The sequence below is a fragment of the Lipophrys pholis genome, assembly GCF_963383615.2.
Source record: "Lipophrys pholis genome assembly, chromosome: 19".
NCBI classification, from domain to species: Eukaryota; Metazoa; Chordata; class Actinopteri; order Blenniiformes; family Blenniidae; genus Lipophrys; species Lipophrys pholis.
In genome coordinates, this window is record NC_137647.1 from 7,626,525 (window position 1) to 7,652,093 (window position 25,569).

Below are 25,569 nucleotides of genomic sequence, written 5' to 3' on the forward strand. Positions count from 1 at the left end.
GACTAAAGGAATGTTTTGATTAGATCACAATGAAAAAAAAAAAAAAAAAGAATTTAATCTATTGTCGCTTTTTTTTTCTCCAAGCTTCATAGTGCTGTAACCTTCACTTCTTGTCAGTGAGATTCACTTTATACCTTGAAGCGTTGCATTGTTTTCTGCCTCACTTCTGCATGAATACATGAATATCCTGCTGTTAAAACACACTGAGTGTGCGGTAAACATCGTAATAAGAAGAGCGGGCATTGCGTAGCTAAATGGAAATGTTCTTGGGGAACTACTCCCAATGGTTTTACACCAGGTTTGGAGTTAAAATCTCACACACACACACACGCAGCTGTGTCTTTCTGTTCAGTGTTGGTCAGTTTACATACGAGTTGATCCATCGGGCGTTTCTGTGTGTCGGCGCGTCCTATTTGCAGTATTCCCCGAGGATTGAGTTTTCTGAGAGCGCTAACTCGAAAGTGTGTCGGTTTTATTGTCATTTTGAAGGTGAAAAAATGCAAAAGACTCGATTATGTCACTGCAGACATGACACATCCAACCTTCAGTAATAGATCAAAACGTCAGTCAATCAATCTGCTTTAACCATCAAAACACACAAATACAGTAAAAGATGAATTTTGAATGATAATTACTATCAATAAATAAGTACTATTTGTGTGTGTGTGTGTGTGTGTGTGTGTGTGTGTGTGTGTGTGTGTGTGTGTGTGTGTGTGTGTGTGTGTGTGTGTGTGTGTGTGTGTGTGTGTGTGTGTGTGTGTGTGTGTGTGTGTGTGTGCGTGTGTAAACAAATGATGGATGGATGATAGAGAGATAGATAGATAGATAGATAGATAGATAGATAGATAGATAGATAGATGTTTCAGTATTTTTCTAAGAAACGGCTCAAAAAATAAATTTCAATATATTCTCCAAATGTATTTGTATCTTACATAACAGAAAACTGATTCTACACTTGCTCACAAAAACATACACGTTTACACAAAAAAGATGAAAGAAAAGCCTAATTTGGCTGATCTGTGGCATCATCATAATACGTCCCTCAGCTGAACCTGGGAGACTGCACCAGACTGCTGTTATGTAATCAAGTTAGCATTAAAGCTTAACTCAGTTTAGAGGCAACTTTCTTTTTTTTTTTTTTGTCCTAGGGGATAAAATGAAAAGAGCAAATAAAATAAAAATAAAATACAAATGCAAATAGTGGAACCAAAAGGAGCATGAGGGGAGAAAGTGACAGGGATCAAAAAGTGAAAATATCAGCGGGAGTGACATGTGACGAGAGGAGAAATGAGGGAGAGGAAGTGAGCGGGGCATGACGAGGTGTGTTGTGATGACAGCGAGCATGTCGTCAGGGCGTAGGAACTACACATGCGTGCAGACGGGGAGGCAGGGAGGGAGGGGGGAAGGTGGCAAGGGAGGCTGGCCGAGAGTGAGGGGGAGGAGGGGGTGACGGGAGGGAAATATACAGTGTGGCCATTCCTCCTCAGCAGCCAGTCCGAGGCAGGGAGCTACTATTGCCACAGATATTTGCAGCTGACAGCAGCAACTCAAGCCGGACCTCATGTGCTTCACCAGCATCTGCTGGAAGATCGGTAGTTGAGGAATTCAAGTCCGCCACCTCAGCTTGTTTTCATGTGAGCAGGGCTGAGCAGGGACACATGCGCTGACTCCCGGGAGGCTGCAACAGCAGAAAGAGCTGCTGGGTTTACACTCTCGTCTTCGGATATTCCTGCAAAAAGAAAAAGGGAGCAACATGCATATCTTACAGCCGTATTGCATCAACAGGTTTGTGTGAATGTTATTGTGCACGTGTCAGAAGTGTGTGTGTGTGTGTGTGTGTGTGTGTGTGTGTGTGTGTGTGTGTGTGTGTGTGTGTGTGTGTGTGTGTGTGTGTGTGTGTGTGTGCGTGCGTGCGCCACCGCTGGCATCATGCCCTTCACTGCAGGTTCAAAATAGTTAGTCTGAAAAAGCAGATGAAAAAGGAACAAGCTCTTGTTGTTTGTTTTCAGAACAGGTTGTTCTTCTAACAATTAGATTTTCAACATATGACCTCATAAAACTGATTTTATCTGATAAAACCAGTAATTATTTAATTATTCACATGATTTTTGAGGTTGCCTGATGGCAAGCTTTTCTTGAGGCAATTCCAGGGGAAAGCTAATCAGATTCTCACATGCAATTTTGTTTCTTGAGATTTCTGATAAACTAATCCTGCACTGTAAATTCACCCTTATTAATCCATGCTTTTAAAATAGTTGAAAATGAAGGCTCTAACCCCAGCCTTTCTTCAAAGCACGTTTCAAGACCTCGATTGAACTCCACCTGTGTTGAATGTAAGAGGCTGGTCATGACGTCCACGGAGCTGCATTCAAGGCATGGGATGATTGGAAAGGCGAAAAGGGAAAATGCACTGCTCGGAGGGTTCCCAGGAGAATAGTCCCCTCCGTAATTCTTCATTGCAAGAAGTTTGGAACAACTTGTTGATGAACGTGATCAGGAAACAATTCCATCACTGCCGTAAATGATCTGTACTTTACTGCAGAGCAACCAAGACCTTCCACTCAGTGAATAATGCAAGTACATGACTCTGCCGGACTGTCCAGGATGTACCCTGTATCATGTCCAGTGGTCAGAGGGATCTGTTTCAAACCCACTCAGAATGAAGTGGCCATATCAGATGGATTGAAGTATGACTTACTGACTGTTAGATGTAACTTTCTGTTCTTCTAGCTTCTATTCGAGGAAAGCTAAACATTGCTCCCCACCTGTTTGATCCTGTCCCACATGGTGGTGGCAGCGTTGGTTTCTTTCAGTGACGGCTCGACGGTCAGGGTTGAGGCAAAGCTCAATGAAAAAAAAGAAAGAAAGGATTCCTCACTTTAAACACCGGGACCACCGACTGGAGTCAAAGGTTCACACTACAGCAGGACCTTGTCTTTCTCCTTCATCGGCCTCCATCTCCATCAATCTGCTGCCACTTCCATGTCCTCCTTCCCTCAGTCCAGTTGAGGTCTTAAATGGCACGCTGTAAAAACGTATAATCGAGTTTTAAGTGAAGTACGAGAGGCGAAATCATGTTGAATCCTTTTTTTGGTTCGTCTTGTGGGAGATGATATTGCTTCTTAATGTAATTTGTTCATTCTGAAAACTGTGATCGCTTGACAATTCACTTGTTGTCAGGGTGTTCAGCTGCTGATCTTCCAGCAGATTCCCTCTGGGCAGAGTTGTAGACTTTGTCTGTGTTTGCGACTGCAGCATGCATGCCATGTGCTCCAAGGGTGGTTTACCTAAAGAAACTCGCTGTGAAGTTCAAGGCTGACCTTGATTTGATCTCTGCATGCAGCAAGTTGGCTCTTTTTTGTGAAGCAATGGCAGCATTAACAAATAGCAGAATATCTGATGAGATAAAATCGTGTTTGGATAGTGATCCTTATCTGGTCTTCCTTAACCTTGTATAGGGTGCTCAGTGAAGTACTGGAAAGTTGAATGTTTCAACCCCAAAGAGCTTTTAAAAGGGCCAAATTTTGAAGACTTTTAAAGTCAGAAAAGTGAAATAGTTTTTTGTGGAATTTACATTTTGAAAAATGTGGCAAAAGTGGAAAACTGAGCAAAATGGCACATATTTCAGGATTTCTAGCACTATTCACATGTTCGGCACTTTAGCGTGCGTGTTTAGTGTGAGGTTTTGGCATCACTAAACACAAATCTATACATTTCTACACGAGCAGTACCAATTCAAATGCATCACACAACTATTTCTTCTCATCATTGAAAAACCGATAAAGGTTTCAAGACAAAAGGAGTCAGAATTCTGTGATTGAGGTATCAGCAGATTTAAATTCCTAAAGAAAATAATGCCGATTAGAATACTTGACTTGTATGAAAAACAGGAGTTGGCAATAGCAGATAAGTTACAATTTGAACTTGTTCTACTGCCCCCTAGTGGTCCAGCATGAATAATTGCAGCTTTAAGTTGCACAAAGAACCTTTGTTGCAGTTCTTAAATAGATAACTCCAATGTTTAACTGTAGATGCTTGTGTTGTGGTGATTTTAAACTCACTTATGACCGCTTGATCCATGCCTCACAGCCAAAATAAATATTTTAGAACAACTTCAGACAAAAGTGCCCCTGATCCGATGAAACTCTTGTACTTGGCCTCCAGCGTGAATTTGAGTGAATCCCTCATGTTGCAGCCACACTGACGTAAACCTAAAAAACTTATGTTTGATTTTACTCAATACAGTGATATAACGGAGGTATTTTTTTATGTTCCAGTGACTCAAGTCACATTGATTATCATCCAGACGAGACGGTTTTCTACCATGTGTACCGTAATAAAGTTAATAAGTTTGATCGACCATGAACAGAAGCAAGTACTGAGAATATTTTTTTTTTCTCTTTATGTTTTTGTTCTTTTTTATTTTTGGTTTGGAAGAGGAAAATGGTTTTGACAGCCAGAAAGTGGGAGGGAGGGAGAGAACTGAGGGAAATCTGTGGTGTTACCTAATACTGTTGATGGTAGTTTTTGGAGTGAGAGGGAGGGAGAGGGGGAAACCGAAAAACGCTCGGAGTAAAGTTGAGAGAACATAGCTTTGGCAACGGGAGTAGGCAAAGTGGGAGGGGCAAGGGGGATTTTACAGGGGAGCGAGAGGGAATGGGAGGGGTGTGGAGGCAGGCATGTGGATACACAGAAGAAGAAAAAAAAAAAAACAGTCGACAGAAAGGCCGGTAATCCAAATCTTCTGCCAGGAGCAAATACAGACTTCATCCTGTGAGAGTGAGAACAGAGGAAGGATAGGGAATTAGAGAAAAAGATGAGTAAAGGAATTATCTATATCCTGCAGAGCGTGTCTGTACAATCTATGTGCATGTCTTTGTGCATGCATGCTGGTATGAATTTTTCTAGTAATCCTGAAAAGACACAGAAAGCCCGAGGTGACCTTTGTGTGTTTAAAGGGGCAAAAACAGCAGAATGAGTCATCGAACTGTAAAGATTTAAGCACGTAGTTGTGTTGGAAGGAGAAAAAAAAACAAAACAATCAAAGATTAAAATAAAAGATCACACTGGGGACATAGTTGACCCAGACATCCCTCCGGTCAAATAAAAATCAGGCATCTTATCTCCAGCCAGGCACATCATAACTGTCAGCAATGCGATCCGTCCGGAGGGTGATGTCGTCACGTTGGTGTAGAAAACTCAGAAATGACTGGTACAAACAGGCTGCTGTCGTGGCTTTTTTTATGGAAATGCTCACATCAGTGTTTCCACAGCGCTCAGAGTGAAAATGAGAGTATGTTTAGAAAGTTTGAGTTTGTCATTGTGTTACTTTACCATTTTAACCTTCAAGACGTTGCTAATTTGTCGTGACAACAGAGGATTGCGACAAGCAGATGGTAACGTACAGATGGTACTATTCTACCACTTAATGCACCACAAGATGAAAAGCCAACATAAAAACCCGGTAAAAGGCTAATAACCTGTGTAACAAGAGTGGTTAACTTACTTAGCACGGGTATAAGTGTTTGTGGGGAGAAAGAAAATAGATATACACGTAAAGAAAACCCAATTTTTTACAAATTACCTCCACAAATTCAGTTTTCACAGTGTAACTTGTCGACATTTCAGCTTCCAAAGACAGGAAGGCAACGATAATCATTCCAAGAGCTACAAGTTTGTGTTCGACCTTCAACCTCAGTTAAATGCCTGAATAGACATAAATGTTAGAATGACTACAGGCCTGTAAATTGATTCCTATAAGTTTAGGCAGTTTCCAGTGTATTCCTAAAGCTTTAAGTCATCAATTAAAAACCGATGGACGCATGAAGGGCGGTAGTGGGGGTGTGCTCAGATTTCTAAAATGCAGCCAGCATTGCAGCGTGGTTGACTGCGATCTTGTTTTCTTCCCTCCCAGGTGGCCAGATGTGCCCAAGAGAAAAAGGAAGAACAGCCAGTGTTCGGTGAAGAGCATGTCGGGTAAGCGTTTCTCACCTGAGCCTTGGCTGTTGCTGTTTGTGTCACCTCTACACGAGCAAGTGAGCAGGCTTTCTGTTTGTGATGAGATTTTTGATGTGAAGTGGGTGGGGTAGGGGGGGTGAGGGGTGGGGGGGGGGGGGGGGGGGGGGGGTTTGGCCCGTTACTCGGTAGCTCGCTCCCCGCCGGGCTTTCAGCGGTGTCCTCTGTGTCATTAATATGATAATCTCCTCATCGCCATTTTCGAGTTTCTCTCGGACGCTTTGTTGAACACAAATTAGTTCACCTCGCAGAGCTGGAGCTAAGGCTATTAAAGTTTCAGGCTACCAGCATTTGGTTTAAATTAATATGAAGTGCCTTATGAGGTCTTTCAAAGGTAGCTCACTCTCTCTCTCTCTCTCTCTCTCTCTCTCTCAGTAGAGGGTGAATGCAGTATTTCTCATTGCGGGTAGTTCTTACCTGGCTCTTTAAATAAGCTTTCATAATTGGCGTCAGCCTCGTGCGAATCACAGCAGTGTGCAGTCCTGCTACTTTTTTTTACTTTTCAGCACTTCTTGAAGCCAAGCGTGAGCAGGCTTCAGTTTTGAAAAACATCTTTACAAGCATTAGATATGAATTATGCAGCATAATAACATCCAGGAATGATATTCATAAAATTAAAAAAACATGCTTCATGCTTAAAAAAAAAAAGAAAATGAGCCAAATTCAAGTAAGAAAGTTCATTGTTGAGAAAAGAATGATTAATGATATGCCGTGGTGCAGTCCTAATGTAGTGAGGGCTCCAAAGAATCAATATATACATGCAAAAATGCACCAAAGCTAAAGTTCAGAAAACTATTGAGTGTTACTTTGGATTAACATCTCACAAAAGCCTTGGAAACAAAGTAAGGACATGTGGGCCTCTGTTCAAACAAACTAATGAGGGCGAAGGTCCCAATCAGCCTCGCGCTGGGTCGTTAAGTTCAGCCCTCGCCCTCAAACTAAAGCAAAAAAAAAAAACACATCCAAAATGAAAGAAATAAAAGTGAAAAACACTCATTTAAGAGGTTTCCTGAAGGGGGAAGAGAAGGTGTAACCCCTCCTTCACAGGTGTAGAATGCCTCGGGTGGCCTCCATCATCCAATTGGCAGTAATGAAGAAAAAGAGCAGAGATTCATTACAGTTTATTCAATCAGGGAAATGAGTGAGCAGGGGAGGCTTGTGTAACAGGCAGCTCGCCACATTCAGACATTGCAGCAAATCCCATCCAAGTAATCGCATAATAAATCACAACTGCAGTTAAACCCGCAGTGCAGAGCAGTACCACGGACAGAAAATGAAGACGGAACGTCCCGTTCCATAGAGCTACTAACTTTTCTGCCTCTAAAAAGCCTCCTAAGACCTTGTCAATCACAGCCAAAAGGGATAATTTCACCCATATCTAGAAGTCGATGGATCGTAGTGTAACCGCTGAGTGTAATAAACACGTCCATCAAATGAAATATTTAAAATGTCGGTAATTGTTAATATCAGAGGAATAAATCTTTAATTATCCAAATATATCTAACGGACTCACGGACAACTCTACCTCCGTTTTATTCTCCTTCTCAAAAGGTAAATCTCTTTGACCGTCGCCATTGTTAATAACAAACTGTTTTCTACTCGGTTGCCATAGAAAATGTTCCCTGTAAAAGAAATATCTTTCAAAAGTATCTGTAAAAAGTATTGTGTTGAGTCCCTCCGAGCTCAAACAGAGGGTTATAGTGAAGGACATTTACTCTTGTATTTGTTTGTTATTTGTATTTCTCGAGACACTCGAGACACTCAAAATTGCAGTCAACAAACTTTACTTTGGTTTGTCTGCTACGTTGTGTATATGTGTGTGTTTGGTTATGTTGTGTCGAGGTGGAGGGGGTCTGAAGGTGCCTGGTTCTCAAATGCATGTTTGCAAAATGTCGTTTGGGTGGGCAGCCTGAATGAGGATGAAGGTGTTTGTGAGCATCCTCAGATGACTGTCAGTCACCGTGCAGCAGCATGGCAGCTTAGAGGTTACACTTGTGAGGGGAAACATCGTGTTCAGACATATTCTGAGTTCAAAGCATCAAAAGGCTTCACAGGAGAAACATTAACAAAAGCAAGTTGAAAAGAATATATTTGATGAATATGAGAATGTGAGTGTAAACCTCATAAGCGGGCATGACACCCGCTCTGTGTTGTTCAGGGGAGACTCGCTGCTCTTTGCGTTTAGCTCCGTCCTGTATCACAGTCTCTCGGGGGCCCTGTGCACAGGTTGCTTCACTGAAGCCCCCTGTGATAACGCTCAGCCCCCCCTGCCTTCCCTCCACTCCCTCTTTTCCACATCTCATCCCTGCCACCACTGCTCCCTCCTTCCCCCGACACCCCCCTCCCACCACCACCGCTCGTCGGCCTACCTGTTCGCCCTCCCTGTCCTCGCTGGCACCCCTCCTCGTTCACCCTTCTCTCATTCCGTCCCGTCTTTCTCTTCGACCTCCTCCTCCTCCTCCTCCTCTCCTATAGCTCTTAGCGTCTCTGTTCCAGGGTACATCCCCAGCTACCTGGAGAAGGACGAGCCATGCGTGGTGTGCGGGGACAAAGCGACCGGCTACCACTACCGCTGCATCACCTGCGAGGGTTGTAAGGTAGAGTCCAACATCTATTACTTACTGACAGTGTTGAGCCTTTACTGCTTTAAAAGGTGGCGTCCCGGAAAAAAGTAACTCTTACGGAACAAAGTTGTATCGTCAGCATATAGTCGATGGGGAGGAGTCAGTTGACGCGGTTCATCTGATTAAAGTGCCTTGAATTTGAAGTTAACTTGGTACATCCAACGAGAAGGAGACCATGCATCATTCCAGGAGCTACTGGAGAGACTTTACCACCATGGAATTTCAGACTCAAAGTCATTGAAGTTTGTCCAAAGTTGTTTATCGTTGGTCGTCTGCAAACCCGACTGACTGTACCATACAAGGCGGCAGATTTCAAACTGACAGATGGCCCATCTTCTGTGTGAAATGTGGAAAATCACAGTGTTGTACTACTTTAGGTCCTGTGAGGAATGCCAGGTAGGTTTGAGCTTAACGAGGTGCTCCTACCGTAAAGAAAAGTTGATCTCGGGTCGTCACTGGAGATGACATAAATCTGTCGTCATAGCAATACCAACATGGGCAATGAATGTACTGGGATAATTGTCTCCGTACACTCTGCATGTCAACAGCGGGAGCCCTACGGCACTAAATTATTGGAATTAAAAGATCGTAATTCACTTCTTCACTGCGTAACTATTACATACATGATGACAAGGCAGAAGTAAGAAGCAGAAATGCAGCAGAATTTTGGGAAACCGACTAAAAAGTCAACAAATATCGACACGCTGTGGGTGGAAACTGCAAAAAGAGAAAGTGCACTGGTATTAGAACAAATCACAAAGACGGCATTAATACGAATGCAGCTTTTCAACTATTTTCACTAAGAACGAAAGAAACAAAGAACGAGCCAGATGAAACTTCAGTATTTGTAAATGACTGACAAAAGCAGTGGTTTTACAGTGCGGTACAGTCGTGTGTTACCTGCTAATTCTTTGTCTGCATCACGTCACACTGACTCTGACAGTTCAGCAGATTTAAGTGACTGTTGACACGAACCATCACTCGCACAGTCAAACTTCTGACAGCTGTGTCAAAGTTTTCTCCACATGTATAAGCAATGTGTATTTGGGGAATAAAGCAGGCAGCGCAAACAGCCTCGTTCCCTTTCTTTGTCTTACTTCCCAAAGCAGAGAAAAACTGTAAGCGTTGGAATAAAGAGTGTGAAGCATCTCAGGCTCTGATGCCTCTGACAGGAGGTGAAGGAAGTCGATCTGGAGCTGAAATGACAGCTGACATCAGACGAGGGAAAAAAATAAATGTTCCTGACAGCAGAAAGAAAATTGAACGCTTGATTTCAAACAGCAACAGTCAGCTGAATGATTTTAAAGTATGAGCAACAGAAAAGAAAAAAGAATCAATAAGGCTGAAGCAGGACGTAAAAGTGGTTTATGCTTGGCTGAACATTTGCTAGTTTTAAAGCATTAATTCATCCTAAATGAATTATTCTGATTTGATTAACTCTCAAACAAGCTCTACGTGTTCAATCCAAAGGAACTTGTGTGCTTCTTTAATCAGATATTCCAACCAAATCTAAAAAGAATTTAATTAGCTGTTCTCCAGTTAAATTCCTCTCACATATTTTCCTTAAATTTATAAGAGAGGCCGAGAGTTTGAAGGTCTTCCTTGTTCAATTTATGAGCCCGAGTTCGCGCTCCATGGAGGCAGTGTTTATGTTCTTTTATTGAGGGCCGTGAATTTCACAAGCGGAAGGTTTTTAATGGACGTTTTAAAGATAAAGAGTCGCCTAAAGCAGGAGAGAGAAAAAAGCCAAACAATGATCCCCGTCCCTTTTAGGGCTCTTTAATTAACAGATAATTATCATAAAAAAAAAGAAAACTGTGATTGTTTATGCCATTATCAAACTGCAGCATGCGAAAACTCTGCTTTCTTATTTCTCTTTGTGACGTTTCTCAAATCCAGACATACGACGTTAACTCCAGTAGCGACTCCTCCAAATGCTGTTGATTAAAAACTGAAGGCCAAATGCATTGAAATGAGCTGCAGATGGCTCAGCTTTTGCATCTGTGCAGACGAACTAAAACATGAGAAGTAGGGCAAAACAGCGAAACGAAGCAATAATGGAAATCTTAGGGAGCAAACTTTTAACGGGGCCTTAAAAAGACAAATTGCTATCAGGCACCCAAGCGATTTTTGGTGATAGTGTTGTAGTTTTGTCATGATATGTGCACATATGGGCTCTTTTTTTGGATATAGTGGATAAAAGGATGTACTTCTGGTTCACTGGATTTTTACATTTATGTAAAAAACATCTTCAGCTAAACATAGTTCATAGTTCTTATGGTTGAAACACTCTTATTGCCGCTCTCTTAAAAATGCAAAAGCTACCAGAAACCAGAGCGACAAAGCTGTGTCGTCATATGCTATTTGTCACATGGACATCGGGAATATGCAGTATAAATGTCCAATCAAACAGAGTAATACTGGTTGAAGTGCCAGATATTCCAAGTTGAATCCATCTTGAAAAAGTCAACAATCTCGTCGGAATAGGGTTTAACGCCAATTTCCCTAAACATGTTTGTTTCTGAATATTTATACTTCCTGGTGCAGAAAGTTGTTGAGCATTTGAAGGATGTTTCAGTATTTTTCTGCTCCAGGACAGCCATCATTTCTACTAAACCTGAACAAGCAATTCACCCTGCGTGGTTGAAAAGCAGCAAGAATTCATAAATAAAATGTGAATTGACGTGTGCTCAGGTTTCCGTTCAATAAGAATCAACCTTTCAGAAGCTGTTCAGATATTGCGGGAGGCTCCTTGATAGCAGGTGTGAAGCTGCAGAGAAGACATCTATTATCCCATGATTGGCATCCCAGAGAGCAGCCTGACTAAAAATGGCTCCAGCGACTCTTGAACCACATCAGAAACGAGAAGCTTCAAAATTCTGAAATAGAGAAATAAGTGCAGTTATGATTAAAAAAAATAGTGCAATAATCTTTTAATATTAGTGTTTTATAAGTGTTCTTACAGTGAAGTGTTGTAGTTTTCCGAGTGAAGAGTCGTCCTCGAAAAGAGATTTTCCCAACTTTTTTTTTTTTTTAGCATCTTCTTGGATACCCAGCTGTTTCTATAAAACAAAGTCTTTGTAAGCCGCTAATGCAGTGTGATTCCAATCAGGCCGGCTTCCAGCTGTGTTTTTTTCTCCGACATGAGAGATGTTCACTGTGCATCAGTCCCACCACGCCATCTTCAGCCTGACATGTGATTGAGCCGATTTTATGCTGATCGGAACACCAGAACATTTTATTTTATTTTAGGATTTGATTTCTGAGTTGCATGTTTTCTCCCTTAATTCAATCACTCTTTTAATTGACTCCCTCCTTTCCCCTCTCCCAGGGTTTTTTCCGCAGAACCATCCAGAAAAACCTCCATCCGTCCTATTCCTGTAAATATGAAAGCTGTTGCATCATCGACAAGATCACCCGCAACCAGTGCCAGCTGTGCCGCTTCAAGAAGTGCATCTCTGTGGGAATGGCCATGGACTGTGAGTTATTAGCACTTCATCAAGTCTTCTCCGTCCAAGTATTTACACCAGCGGGAAAAGCTGCGAGGTCGCAGCATAAATATTTGTATCCTTGCGGTCGTGACTCTGTCAGTCAGCACTTTTCAACACCACTCTTGATATTTTCACAGGAGTTGGATGAATTGCACTAAAATTCATAGTTGACTCAATGAAAATTCTACTTTCAATACCGTCGGTTGGAGAAAATTAGCTGTGACTGTGACGGCAAACTGGGATTTTGGGGGAAGATCTCCAGTCGTTCCGAAGTTAAATATGCTAATTATTGACGCTGATCTCCTTTCTGAACCAAGACTGGCTAAAACCATAGCTGCTGTCACTGACACAGATACAACAGCAATTCATTTATAGCATTAAAAAAATGTAAGACAAAACACTTTGATTTTTTAAAAATAATACATTTCGTTTGTACTGCACTTTACATTTTGGAAAAACAAACTCAAAGTGCTACAAGAGAGAATAAGGACATGAAAACATACTAATAAAATGAGCGTTAAAATGAGGCGAATCAGTCATTAGGAAATAAAAGCCTGAAAAAATACTAGTAAACATGAACGATAAAAGCAGATAAAAGCCATTGTCAAAACCATCAAAAGGAGGAAACGGGTTAAAGGCCTTTGAATGTTGTTGTTTTAACCTGAGGTTTGAGCCAAAACATACAAAAGACATACATGTTGAGGTTTCAGTGTTTATCGATCTGAACATCAGCAGAATTAACATGCGGAGAAACTGCTCCAAAGAGAGCCTGTTGTTATCTGATGCTGCAGGAATTTTACAAACTCCCCAGAATCCTACTAATTCTATTAATGTCTCGGTAAATCCAGGATTAATGGACTACAGCTGCCTCCACAAAATAATGCTTGTACGAAAATAGGGAAGAAAACTTCACCAAAAACTTCAGATCGGGTGTTTGCAGTGTATTTGTTTTCCACCGCCTCGAGACATCAATCCACCACCTGCACACCTCAAGATCTCTCAGAGGAGATCAGATGCATTTTCTATTATTGGGTGTTGGATGTGAAAATGAAACCTGCATCAGGGTGACACTTGCAGACACACTCAGTCCTGCTTGTTGCTGCTTCGCTGGCAGTTTTTTTATTTTTTTTTTTATGGAGCTCTTGAAGGTGCATGAAAGGAATCTGAACAATGAAATAATAAAGTTTATTCATACAGAAGTTACCAGGGTTACGAAGTGCTGTACAACAGCAGGGCTTAAAAGGGGGAGTGTTCTAAAATACAATAAAAAGCAATAAAGAATATGAAGACTGTAACATAGCGGCAAAATTACAATGGGATCAAAGGAGTTGGTGAAATGTTGTTTATGAGCCGAGCAGAGTCCGTGTAAACAGCTAATCAGATTACTTTCTGCTCTGAGACGGGCGCACATCAGTTAAGTAATTCCCAACGTGTTGCTTTAAGCACAGTGTTTTTAAAAAGATAGAAGTGGAAAAGCAACTGGTTGATACAGTTTCTAAAAGAAATACAACAAACGCAGTCTCGTTCCCCAAATGAGATCATGTGCACACGGAGCAGATTGAGCCGCTGAGCAAATGGGGACGATCTATTCAGTGCATCGAATCACTTCATTTAATGTTCATGTAAACGGGACAATGGGATCTCTTAAGCCAACAGAATTCAAACCATGTAAAGACACACACACACGTCTATATTTGACAAGAAGGAGTCTTTAAAAGTGGATACACATGAATGGAGATGTTATGAGGTCCATCAGGTTAGTTAAAAAGTACAATTTGTTCTCATTTGTTCATAATATTTATTAAATTGTGTCACGTGTAAATCTGAATAAGCCCGAAAATGTGGGAAAAAAATACATTTAAAAAAATCCCTCTACTGTTACTTAATGCAGTCACACATCTGCACGTCCTTCCACTTCATGCTGGGGATGAGTTTAATTTAGCTGTACATGTGCTCCTGTGGATAAAGGAGATAGTTTCCGTTCCTCCGGTTATTTTGGTAAAAACACAAACTCACAACATCTGGAGTTTACTTCCAGCACAGAGCACTTCAATATCCCACCTTTATTTTTTTCATCACTCGGTGAAGCAGAATTGGCGCGTGCAATTTTAACCCGCTTATACGATCCCTTAGTCTGCACACAACAATATGAAGTGTTGGGTATTCAACGTCAACGTACACAGTAGATGCCTATAAAAGTAATGTATACTCTAATGACCTTGACTCACATTTCTTTTGGATTGCACTCCGGTTCAACTGTCATTATCCCGAGCAAATTAGCTGAAAGTCATTTAGTGGGCGTCTCTGTGGGAACGTATTACCGATGCTGAATGGACGCAGAGCGCTCGTGTTGGCGCAGCTCCTTGATTACAGACATCTGGTCCACTAGTCATCCATCCGCAGCTCATAAATGAATATTAGCCATGTCCTTTCAGGTTCAGCGGCGAGAATGGACATTAAAGCGCAAAGTCTACTCGTGTCGCGTGCAAATTACAGTCAAATCTATCCGTTATCGCCGCCGTCGGAGCTAAAGCACACGGAGTCGCATAAACGTTTTCCCCTCCCCCCCCCCCCCCCCCTCACACAGTGGTGTTGGACGACTCGAAGCGCGTGGCGAAGCGGCGCCTGATCGAAGAGAACCGGGAGAAAAGGAAGCGGGAGGAGATGGTGAAGACGCTAAACGTGAGGCCCGAGCCGGACACCGCGGAGTGGGAGCTGATCACCATGGTGACCGAAGCCCACCGGCACACCAACGCCCAGGGCTCCAGTTGGAAACAGAAACGCAAGTTCCTGGTAAGTTCTGGCCAGTCGGGTCGGGAGTGGCTTCTTAGCAGTGGCGTGTCGGATCGCGGACATGGCGGCTCTGAGAATGGATTCTATGTAGTGGAACGATCGGGATTGTAGGAGGCGTCGTTAGAGATGACGTAATGTTCAAACTGTGCTTATTTTTCGTTTAATTAAGCACCGCAGTGACCGAGCCATATGTTGCCCATGCTGCACATCTCAATGAACAATGTAGACAGTACCCATCATGCTTTTGGGAAAAGCTCGAGAAGACGGCAAGAAAGAGCGCCGACATCAGCATCAGCATCTGTTTCTTCTTCTTTAAACACTTTATTGAAGACTGGAGTCTCTTGCAGCGAACACGGAGATTATACGTGCATGTTGGATTGAGGAAGGAAGCTGAGGTTATCAGGCAGGGGAAGAACATGCAATTAGTACGCACAAAGGTATTGGACCTATCGATATGAGATAAATGGGAAAACCACTGCCACCCAAAATATACACAATATATATTTGTATTAGTTTGTAATGATAAGTCATTGGGAGTTGAACTTGCAATATGCGACAAGGATCTGCAATAATTCCAGGCACAAATTAACGTATTTATCTTTCTCTGTCACTTTTATATTCTGCTGCACATTAATGCAAAGTGTAAATAAACTACTTATCCTACGTGTATGTTGTGTTGTTGATGCAGACTTATGAGGATTGACATAATCTATGTTTAATTGAAACTGAAGCATCATGCAGATTCTATTAAAGACGGTTCGGCCGCGTCATTATAAAAAAAAAAGAAAAGAAAAAAGGTGCGTCAGAAAACATCCAAACCCTCCCGAAAGCATGAACTCACTGTATGAATTGAGCGGGCGTTGTTTGGGACCCACACTCGCAGTTCCTTCCTTCTTTTATGCAGCTCGTTATTCCAAAAGCTTCCTCCCCGCAGTGTGCTGGGAGTCGTTTCCACTTCAAAAATCAACCTCCAGCATGAAGGAAATCGACTTCTTTTCATTTTGTGGAGAAAGACAGTAGGACGGCTCTCCGTTTCATCAGCGGCTTCCCCTCATGCCGACTCACGTGTTCAAAGACGCCGATGGTTACTCAGGCACAAAGGTCGGACGGCAGTTACCAAGCAACCGTCCAATAAAGGCAGAGACAAGGGTTTTTTTTTTACATTTTTTTGTTGTTTTTTTTTTTTTTACAAGCATTTTTGAAATAGTTTATTTTTTTTGTGAATAAAAGAGACAAGAGAGCAGAATGTGTATTTGGGATTGAGCAACAGAGCCAATCAGAGTACAATCTGATTCTATTGTAACGTCACAGCTTTACAGAGAAATATAGACAATATCCAAAAAGAGATAGGCACACGACAGTTGCTCGGAATGTCCAAACTGGTTTTGTTTTTTTTCCTAAATGGGCGTCAGAAGTCCTCGCTGTTGTTTCTTGCGTCGCCTTGTAAATACATTATAGCGTGCTCAATGTCAGCGGATGGTTTTTTTTCTTTTTACAGATTTTTACTGCCGTTTGTTGTCTGGCTGATTTATGATATCCTGCTAATGACCCTCAAGTTTACCCCTCCAAGTGGTCCACAAAGCCGCTTCATCATTGTGTAAAGCTGCTTCCTGTCTGCCGCGGCGCTCGTGTTCCCATTATCCCTCTTCATCAAAACAGGATGAGGATCAGCTGTGCACTGCTACCGCCGCGTCCCTCTAAGCTGACTCCAGCCTATTTGTCCCTGTTGCTCCGCGATATGGCTCTTCTCATTATCCTTTTGTCAGCCTGTTAAACTCAGATGATGTGTTCCTAATTTGCTCTGCACTCCTGTCTACTATCTGCTCTGTCTTTTTATAGCGTGGCGGTATTTAAATTGGTTCCACGCTGTTGCCATGTGAGTCTCCGAGCCTTTTAATGAGCAGTGACTTTCAAAGATTCTGGATTTTTTTTTTTCTTTCTTTCTCTTAGTCAGTGTTTCATCACCGCAGCACCAGCTGAGACTAGTTTCATGCATTAGAAAAAAAAAGAAACAGGACTGAGCCCCATTTTTATTGTAAAAGCTGTACAATGGAGGGAGAGAGGGGGAAAAAGTATGAAAAAAAAGAGAATCAAACATCAACCCACAAGCTGAGCTTTCAGCCATGGCTCAGGGTTTTCAGTCCTCTGAACATGTAATAGAAGTCTACTATGCAAATTTCTTCTTTTTCTTTTTGTGGTTCACAGTAAAAAAAAAAAATCCATATTTATCTTTATCTTTCTTCATGTTCACCCTCTGAAACGAGAAATTTAAACCTTTGTGTACCCACCAGCTCTGATTGGGCTCAACCTCCCAAAAAAGATTCTTTATGGATGAATAAAACATTTGGCTTATAAATATGGTTTATGGCGACACTGATATCCACCTTGCATACTGTTGTTTCTCAATGTGAACATGGAAATTACACTCAAGTCAAGAGAAAACGCAGGCATACACAGGGAGAACGTGCAAACTAAACCAAACACCAGAACAGCTAAGCACTACACCAGTTCAGCCTGGAGATGATGGTTAAGAGACGAAAATGGAAAGCAGACATGTTAAAATGGCCACATTGTATCCCGTTCTTTACTTTCTTTACTGGATTTTAATGAAGACCAGTGTACTCATCCTGAGCTGATCTTGCCGGATCACAGAGTCTCTGGGTAAACGATATCAAATTGGCCAGCGCTGCTCCACTCCAACAAATTTGTGATTAGATGCCAAAAATCTTTCCTCCCACACAGCGAACAATGATACCTTTATTCCGTGTTTTAGATCCGGGGTGTCAAACAAGCTCCAATTCTGCCAAACCACCAACCAAATTGTTAAAATTACGAAGAATATATCGATTTTATTTTTTTTTAGGCGAATTTCTAAAGAGTTGCAGATGTAACGGCACACTAAGACCCGAGCTGAGATATTTCTGATTCTGCCGGGAAATATAGCAAATTATTGGAGAATTTCTTTGGACATTTCACTGTTTTTTGCACCTGAAGTTTTCATCAAAATGGGATCAATGTTGAGATTGTTGTGCTTTTGCATAGATTTTGTGAATATTGTGAAAATATAGACATTTTCACCACAGATACTCTGCCCCACAACAAAATAAACATTAAAGTTTAAATATAAAGCTTATCATGGGACTATTTTACCAGTGCGGCCCACTCAAGGTGAAAGTGGACTGTATTTGGCTTTGAAGTAAAATGTGTTTGAAACCCTTGGCTTCGATGAAAGTTCTGCCCGTCGATGTTTCTTTAGTGAGAGAATATCTCCTATTTTCCTCCCGAGTTGCTCTAAAACTGACGGCTCTGAAAGCCTGCCATGCGGCAGGCTGCTTTATGATCGTTAAATGGCCTTGTACATGAATAAAACACTCATTTGTTGAACAGATCAATGTTCCTTTTGCCGACTGGTGAGATGCTTAATAGTTCCGCAGACTAATTTAATCAACATTTGCAGGAACGGCTTTGCAAACAAGCGTTCATCCAACATTAAACATTAAATCAACTTTATATTACAACGTGTAATGTGTTATTGCTGTTTTGTTTGCGATCTAACTAGATTTGGATGAAGATTTGCTGTAATAGTTTGTCCCATTACAATTCCAACTTGACCAAGAATCCACTTCCTGTCATCTTTAATTGCTGCCAGCTAATCACTGATCTACAGGAGGGAGGGGGGAGCTCAGATTCAAAGGCTCGTGTGTGTGTGAAAGTCAACTTTCTTTCGACTGTTCGGCTTCCAAACATGCCACCAATATGCATATGCATACAAAGTGCTTGTGATTTGACACCAGCATCATTGTTTGAGCCTTTGGGAGGTTGAAACCTCAGAATTGGGAGTTTCTCATAACCGTATAATGAGACATTTTGTTAAATACTGTATGTCACAACCAGCCCCGATTCAAAAAGAATGAACGCCTCGATTCTCCCCTTGTGCTTCCAGCCCGATGATATCGGCCAGGGCCCCATGATGCCCACGTCGGACGGAGATAAGGTGGACCTTGAAGCCTTCAGTGAGTTCACCAAGATCATGACTCCCGCCATCACGCGCGTCGTCGACTTTGCCAAGAAGTTGCCCATGTTTTCAGAGGTGAGTGGAATAGAAATAAGCCTGTGTGTCCGGAGGATGGGAAACACATGTAGAGCACATGCTTTGGTAATCAAGCGTCCGGACTTGAGCAAGGGTACGCGAGGTAAATCCGGGATTTATGGCGCAACTCGCAAAGCTGACGAAAGAGTGTCTAAATTCAGAAAACATGCAGCAAGAGACTGGCTGACAGCATTTATCCAAAGAAATCTCAAAGAAAATGCAAAAGAAAATATCCCAGGTGTTTAAACAGTATTTTGCAGTGTCAGTGAAGTTTCCATTACTGTGCGCCTACTTTCTACAATAAATATTTTAGTGTGTTCACTTCCTTTGGCTCTTGTATCCGCCCCAACATGTTCACTCATTCATAAAACACAAAGTCGTGCTTTATAATGAGCAGCATCTTTACTGACAGCTGCTATATTTGTGTATATTTGTGAATTTGCAGAAGTAAACATGCAGTTTTTCTGCAGGCAGTTCAGTAAATATGGTGAAGTCCTGAACTAAAATGAGTTGGGGTTTTTTTTTAGGGGGGGGGGCACTTCCTGTCTCTGCAGCTTTCGCCCCGCTGCTCATCATCTGGGAATATACCGAATAATAATCCACCTCCGCCCCCTGCGCATCTGCCTAATTCTGTCTCTGTGGATGAAATGATGAGTCACCACTCCTGTGTGTGTGTGTGTGTGTGTGTGTGTGTGTGTGTGTGTGTGTGTGTGTGTGTGTGTGTGTGTGTGTGTGTGCGTGCGTGCGTGCGTGCGTGCGTGCGTGCGTGCGTGCGTGCGTGCGTGCGTGCGTGCGTGCGTGCGTGCGTGCGTGCCCCACCGAGCTGAGTGCAGTCATCATGTATATTGTAGGGACTTCCCGGTTACATAAAGCACAGCAGGGGATTTGTTGTGAGATAAATCGTGTACGTTATTCTCCGCAGTGCTCCGAAACATCTTATGTCCAACACGGCAGACACATTACTGACAGTCAGTTCCACTTTTCTAGAAATCGTTTTGAGGCAAAGAGACAAGTTTTGAAGTTACTTGCTGGACGTTTGGGGACATGAAAATAAACCATAACCAGCAGGAGAAATGCCCTTTGAAAGAAACCCTTATAGAAATGAAACTGGTGGATAAAACTATTAATTTGATTTAAAAACTTAAAGTTTGTTTTACATGTAATCCAGATTAAGAAATCCGCCATCCACTAACTATCCAGCTCCCATGTGATGCTTGGTTTGTCCCATGTTTCCACTGGGAAACCAGGTTGCCAGAACACCAAACACGCTTCATTCGCTAATACTAAGTGACATTACTCACTGGGAATTGAGGGAGTGTTGTATCTTCTACAAATTAATACCTGCTAATTATAGTTTCACATGTTAACCTCAAACACATGTTGTCAACGTCCATCTGTTGGGTTTGAAACTGATAAAAGCTGGAAGGTGATTAACAGAGCGGAGACAAACAAATGAAGTGTTGTGTGTTAACAAACACGCAGGTTTTATCAGAAGACTGTTTAACAGGCTAACGATATTAATTTGGCTTAATACTACTGAATTGTTGCTCTTCCATTTGTATTGGAACAATTTCACTGAACCAATGTTTGTTGTTGGGTCTAGAACTATTTATATTACCTGTAGAAGATGCTCCAACCATAAAATGAAACAATAAAACTCAGCTTTTTGGGAAAGACGAGGCAAATATATTCCTCTTTTACCATTTAGACACAACACAATTCACAGTACTTATCAAAGAAATAAAGGAAATACATTAAAGCAACGCGTTTTAAAAAAAAAAAACTGCCCAAAAAGTAGACTAAATATAGTAAAAACTATATTAAGATAAAGGTAATAAAAAACTAAGTTAGAAAATCCCCCACAAAAACTAAAAATTATTTTTTTTTTACTTGCTAAAACTGTAAGTCAGGTGTAGTATACAGCGTGTTACCTTCCCACAGCATGTACAAGGCAGCTTTGAGTATTATATGGGAATGTAATATATTTACATTAAAGCTCTCGCTCCAACTGGGCGATCACATGTTTTGTGGACACTAGGGGGCAGCAGTGAAAGTTAACAAATAATTGTGTTGTGTTTTTCAGAAGAATTAACGTCAGAAGAATTTGAGTTCAGCAGCTCCTTTTCAAGGGTGATAAACTTGAGGTCTTGGTCTTTGTGTGTCCATTTTCCTTCCCCCGATGACCGGAAACGTTCTTCTCCCGCAGCTGCCTTGTGAAGACCAGATCATCTTGCTGAAGGGCTGCTGCATGGAGATCATGTCGCTCCGCGCCGCCGTGCGCTACGACCCGGAGAGCGAGACGCTGACGCTCAACGGCGAGATGGCGGTGAAGCGCGAGCAGCTGAAGAACGGCGGGCTGGGCGTGGTGTCGGACGCCATCTTTGATCTGGGCAAGAGCCTGGCGCAGTTCAACCTGGACGACTCGGAGGTGGCCCTGATGCAGGCCGTGCTGCTCATGAGCTCAGGTGAGCGGCAACGGGGGCGACGCTGGCTCGAGTTCCACCTGGAAAAGATTCAGAGATTAGGCTTTGACGCTTTGTGAACGTCGAGTCGTCACGAGCACAAACACATGCAATACATTTCACTGGTCCGAGCAACAGAATATACAGAATCAGAGGTGAAACGACGATATGTTAGGATTATGGTTATTATATAATGTCAACATTAATACTGTATTTATATGTGTGCGCTTACCACAGAAGCCATCAATATTATGTGCACAGTCAAAATCTCACTGCAATCCGATAATCCGTGGGAATACCTCCACAATGGGAACATCTTTACGTGAATATTAAAGCCGTCATTACCAACACGGGATTGGACTTCCTGTCAGAAATGGCTTGTTTTCAAACTGTTTGCAGTGAATGTGAGTATTTGTTTTTACACATTCAAAGAACATGTTTTACATTATATTTCTGATTCTATAAAACGTTTGTTTTTCTCGTTGTTTCCTTGTTACCTGTGGTCTTGTCATTTTTGTTTTCCGTGTGTTGGTTTTTTTCTCCCCCCCCCAACCTCTCCTCACTGTGCATCAGAGGCTTCCTCCCGCTCAGAATGGAAAAGATCCTGACAAAAATACAGTAAAATATTCAATAACCGACTCATAAATAATAAGAGAGATCCCTGCCTCTGGGCTCACATCACTCAGCTGGCGCAGAGAATTCTTTTTTTTTTTTTGTAATTTTTTTACTCAACTAGGTTTTGCGATGCAACAAAATGTGTCCTGTCAGAGCGTTGTACCGACATCTCCTGCTACTTCAGAGAGGAGCTGCGCCTCTTATGTATGTTGGGATCGCTTTACCAGTCATGTTAGGTATTCTTCAGCCTGAAACCACAGATGTTGTTGTGTCCGCCGTCAAGTTTTTCTGACTTCAAAGAGTTTGTGTTCGTTCCACACTCGTGGAGGCATCGTGTGTTCCAGGTGCTTTCCCCCCCTCACCCTTCCTTGTTATTGTGAAATTCCCATGACACATTGGAGCAGGCTCTTGGCTCTTACTCTTAAACGAGCGCTGTTATTTGGAAAACAGCACATTTCCAAGAACAAACCCATTGCTATTGTCTACTCAAGTGTGCTAATCAGTTATGGCATTTTCGCCCGATATCCTGCAGCTCCACTGCTACGATTTTAGGAGCGACTTCAAACAAAAACTGTTTTCAGGTTCGAGTCCATAATACTAAAGTCGTTTGGGGCAGCTGTTTCCTTTTGGTGGTGTGTGAAGGTGATTAACAAAAATCGTTTAGTGGAAAGCCGTATAAGTTTACACATTTTAAATTGGAAACTTTTGTCGCATTTTGGGTGTTTTTCAAAATTCTCAAACTTTTTCTCCATAGAAATGGTGGGAAACACAACTTTATTGAAGCGTTGCTTCTGCACATGCACACCACGGCTGTAGTAAATAGTTAATTTGCCGTAATAGTAATAGTAATCCAATCTTTGTTAATGTTTATAGCCATTTGTTCTCTGCATGCACGCGTGTGGTTTCATTACAACAAACAACAGCACCCACTAGTGGCCCTACATGAGTACCACATCGTTTTCAGCATTTCTGCCATTTCATTGTAAACGCTGAACTTTTCTGAAACGAAAACGCAAAAACGATGCCTTTTTCAAACGGGGCCACACACTGAAGGATTTATTTGTCTGATCCAAAAGAGGTTTTTAAACGTTGTTCGCACTGTCCTGTCTCCTGTCGTACAGACCGCTCGGGGCTGACCAGCGTGGAGAAGATCGAGCAGTGTCAGGAGGCCTACCTGCTGGCGTTCGAGCACTACATCAACTACCGCAAGCACAACATTCCCCACTTCTGGCCCAAGCTGCTGATGAAGGTGACGGACCTGCGCATGATCGGGGCGTGCCACGCCAGCCGCTTCCTCCACATGAAGGTGGAGTGTCCCAATGAACTGTTCCCCCCGCTCTTCCTGGAGGTCTTCGAGGACCAGGATGTGTGAATCAGTCTTTCTGACAAAAAGGACGCATGCGGGGTGATGAGGAAGCGTGGGCGAAAGACAAGAGAAGAAGGATTTTTAAAAAAATTTTTTTAAAGAATTTTTCCTTCAGTGGGAACGTGATCCGTTAACTTTTTGTTTTTGTTTTGTTTTTTTTTCCTCTCCCCAACCCCTTTTTTTATTTGTCAAACACTCACAAGACCCACCGCCTGCCACCAGCAAACACACATCCACACCAATAAGAAAACACACTGGTCACCTGGCAAAGCTTCTCGCCACTCTGAAAAGTGCGCACATACGGAGTTCTAAGGATTTATTCACAGGTTTTAAACACACTGCCATCGAAGTACAGTATCTCTATATGCAAACACATCAGTTAACTCCTCTTCGCACCTGTATGGACAAACAGCTGTACTTTTCCTGCGACTGATGCAAACCGGGGGGCTCGGTTTTACCTCGACTAGCTGCACACCCACCCAACACCTCAGACAAGTGTAGTCCATTTTCTTGAAATCTCTGGGACCTGACCATTAGCGCTTCACCAACACACACACACATACCCCGACCCCCAGCCCTCCAATACGACCCTACCCCAACCCCCACCCCTGCGTCCGCGCCACCACAAAACGCATCGTCGTCGTCGTCTGTCCACGCTCGCGAGGCCCTGTGAGTGTCCGTCAACCTACCTCCCTCACGTACTGACCTCTCTGTACCGTTCTCATGTACACACAGAGACACATACACACACACTACATGCGTGCATATGTAAAATCACATCCCCACACTCTTACCTCATGCATTGTAAAAATGTGTTTCCTCGTTAATAGTGTGGGTGATGGTAGTCTAGCTAGAAAACAGAGCCATTCATGCAACAGGAACACTTTATATCTATAAACATAGTATTTATTGGCACGTGCGTCATGTACAGTAGCTGCAGTTAAACAGAGATAAACATAATTTATTAAATGAGCAGGGTTCGAATCCCGGTTGCGGCAGGAAAGGCATCCAGTGTAAAAACTAGCCAAGTATATAATGGTTTGCTGTGGCGCCCCCTGTAGGAGGGAGCAGCCGAATAGTCTACGTTGAAGGTACAATATGTAATATTTTTACCTCACAGAGTTTAACAGTAAGCTATAACAATGAAGAGAATATGTAGAAAAATACACTTTTAACGTCACCTCGGAGGCGTTTGTGTATGGTGCTGTAGGAATTTTTACTGTAGTTCTAGCCCGTCCAGTTTTGTAATGCCACTTTGGAACATTTGGTGGTGTGGTGAGTCACTTTGACATTTTGCTTGTCCTCAGTCCAGGAGTCGATTGAGTAAAGATGATTGTTAAAGCTCGTGGTAACTAACAGCAGACTCCCAAAACTTTAAGAGGATGATAAAATGAACGCTACAGTGGCTCACTATCGCCATCCAATGGCCACGTGTGGCATTACCAAAATCTTATATATTGTACCTTGAAAGTTTATAAGATGTGATGAACATCACTGTGCTTTCTCTTGTAGATATTGTTTTAAATAACAGTCTGTACTTTATATATTCAGCTGTCGCGAATAGCTACTTAGCTTAGCTCACCACAGAGACTGAAAGCAGTTGTCCCGTGGTTAAGACGTTAAAATGTTCTGGTTTTATGAGAGTCGAAGTGGCTATTCCTCACCTCTAAGATTATATTTAGAGTAAAAGATGCGGCTGTGTTCCACATGTTTTCAATTTTGCGCTAAGCTAATATTCCTAGAATATTAATGTGTTTAAAGGCGTTAGCTCTTCGAGCTAATGTTAGCATGTATAGCATTCCACTCTTCACGAAGTGTTAAAATTAGTTATTTATTATCAGAGATGCTTTGAGTCTCCTAGAAAAAAGCGCTCTTTAAAAAAAACAACAAAAGGGTGGTGGAGTGTCGTCCTTCGACAGGAATATCGTAGGTTTGATTCCCCAGCTCCTCTGTCAATATGTCAAAGTGTCCTTGAGCAAAACACTGAACCTCAAAGGTGCAGTGATGTGGAGCAGTGGTGGCCCAGAGCTTAGAGAAGCAAACTTGGGATCGGGAGTTCGCAGGTTCGAATCCCACAGCTGACGTATCACCACTGTGGGTCCCTGAGCAAGGC

The 25,569-nt window shown here is 42.3% G+C and overlaps 1 protein-coding gene across 2 annotated transcripts; it reads left to right on the forward strand.

Annotated features, from left to right (window-relative positions):
• Positions 1 to 1,374: 1,374 nt before the first annotated feature.
• LOC308124925 (thyroid hormone receptor alpha) lies at positions 1,375 to 24,013 on the forward strand. 2 transcript variants are annotated; one of them, XM_080488319.1, is made up of 8 exons: positions 1,375 to 1,785; positions 5,915 to 5,976; positions 8,491 to 8,612; positions 11,971 to 12,118; positions 14,718 to 14,923; positions 18,867 to 19,013; positions 21,220 to 21,478; positions 23,212 to 24,013. In XM_080488319.1, the coding sequence occupies exons 1-8, from the start codon at positions 1,754 to 1,756 to the stop codon at positions 23,460 to 23,462; spliced, it is 1,227 nt and encodes a 408-aa protein (XP_080344445.1). In that variant the 5' UTR covers positions 1,375 to 1,753; the 3' UTR covers positions 23,463 to 24,013. The 2 variants fall into 2 exon arrangements, with proteins under 2 accessions (XP_080344445.1, XP_080344446.1); XM_080488320.1 differs by having other exon boundaries at positions 1,438 to 1,785; positions 8,512 to 8,612.
• The last annotated feature ends 1,556 nt before the right edge of the window (positions 24,014 to 25,569 follow it).

Excerpts from the sequence above, each read along its gene's own strand:
- LOC308124925 (XM_080488319.1), top strand. The coding sequence starts at position 1,754 with ATGCATATCTTACAGCCGTATTGCATCAACAG. Across the intron at positions 19,014-21,219 it reads AGTTGCCCATGTTTTCAGAG|CTGCCTTGTGAAGACCAGAT; the intron begins GTGAGTGGAATA and ends CTTCTCCCGCAG. Across the intron at positions 21,479-23,211 it reads CGTGCTGCTCATGAGCTCAG|ACCGCTCGGGGCTGACCAGC; the intron begins GTGAGCGGCAAC and ends CCTGTCGTACAG.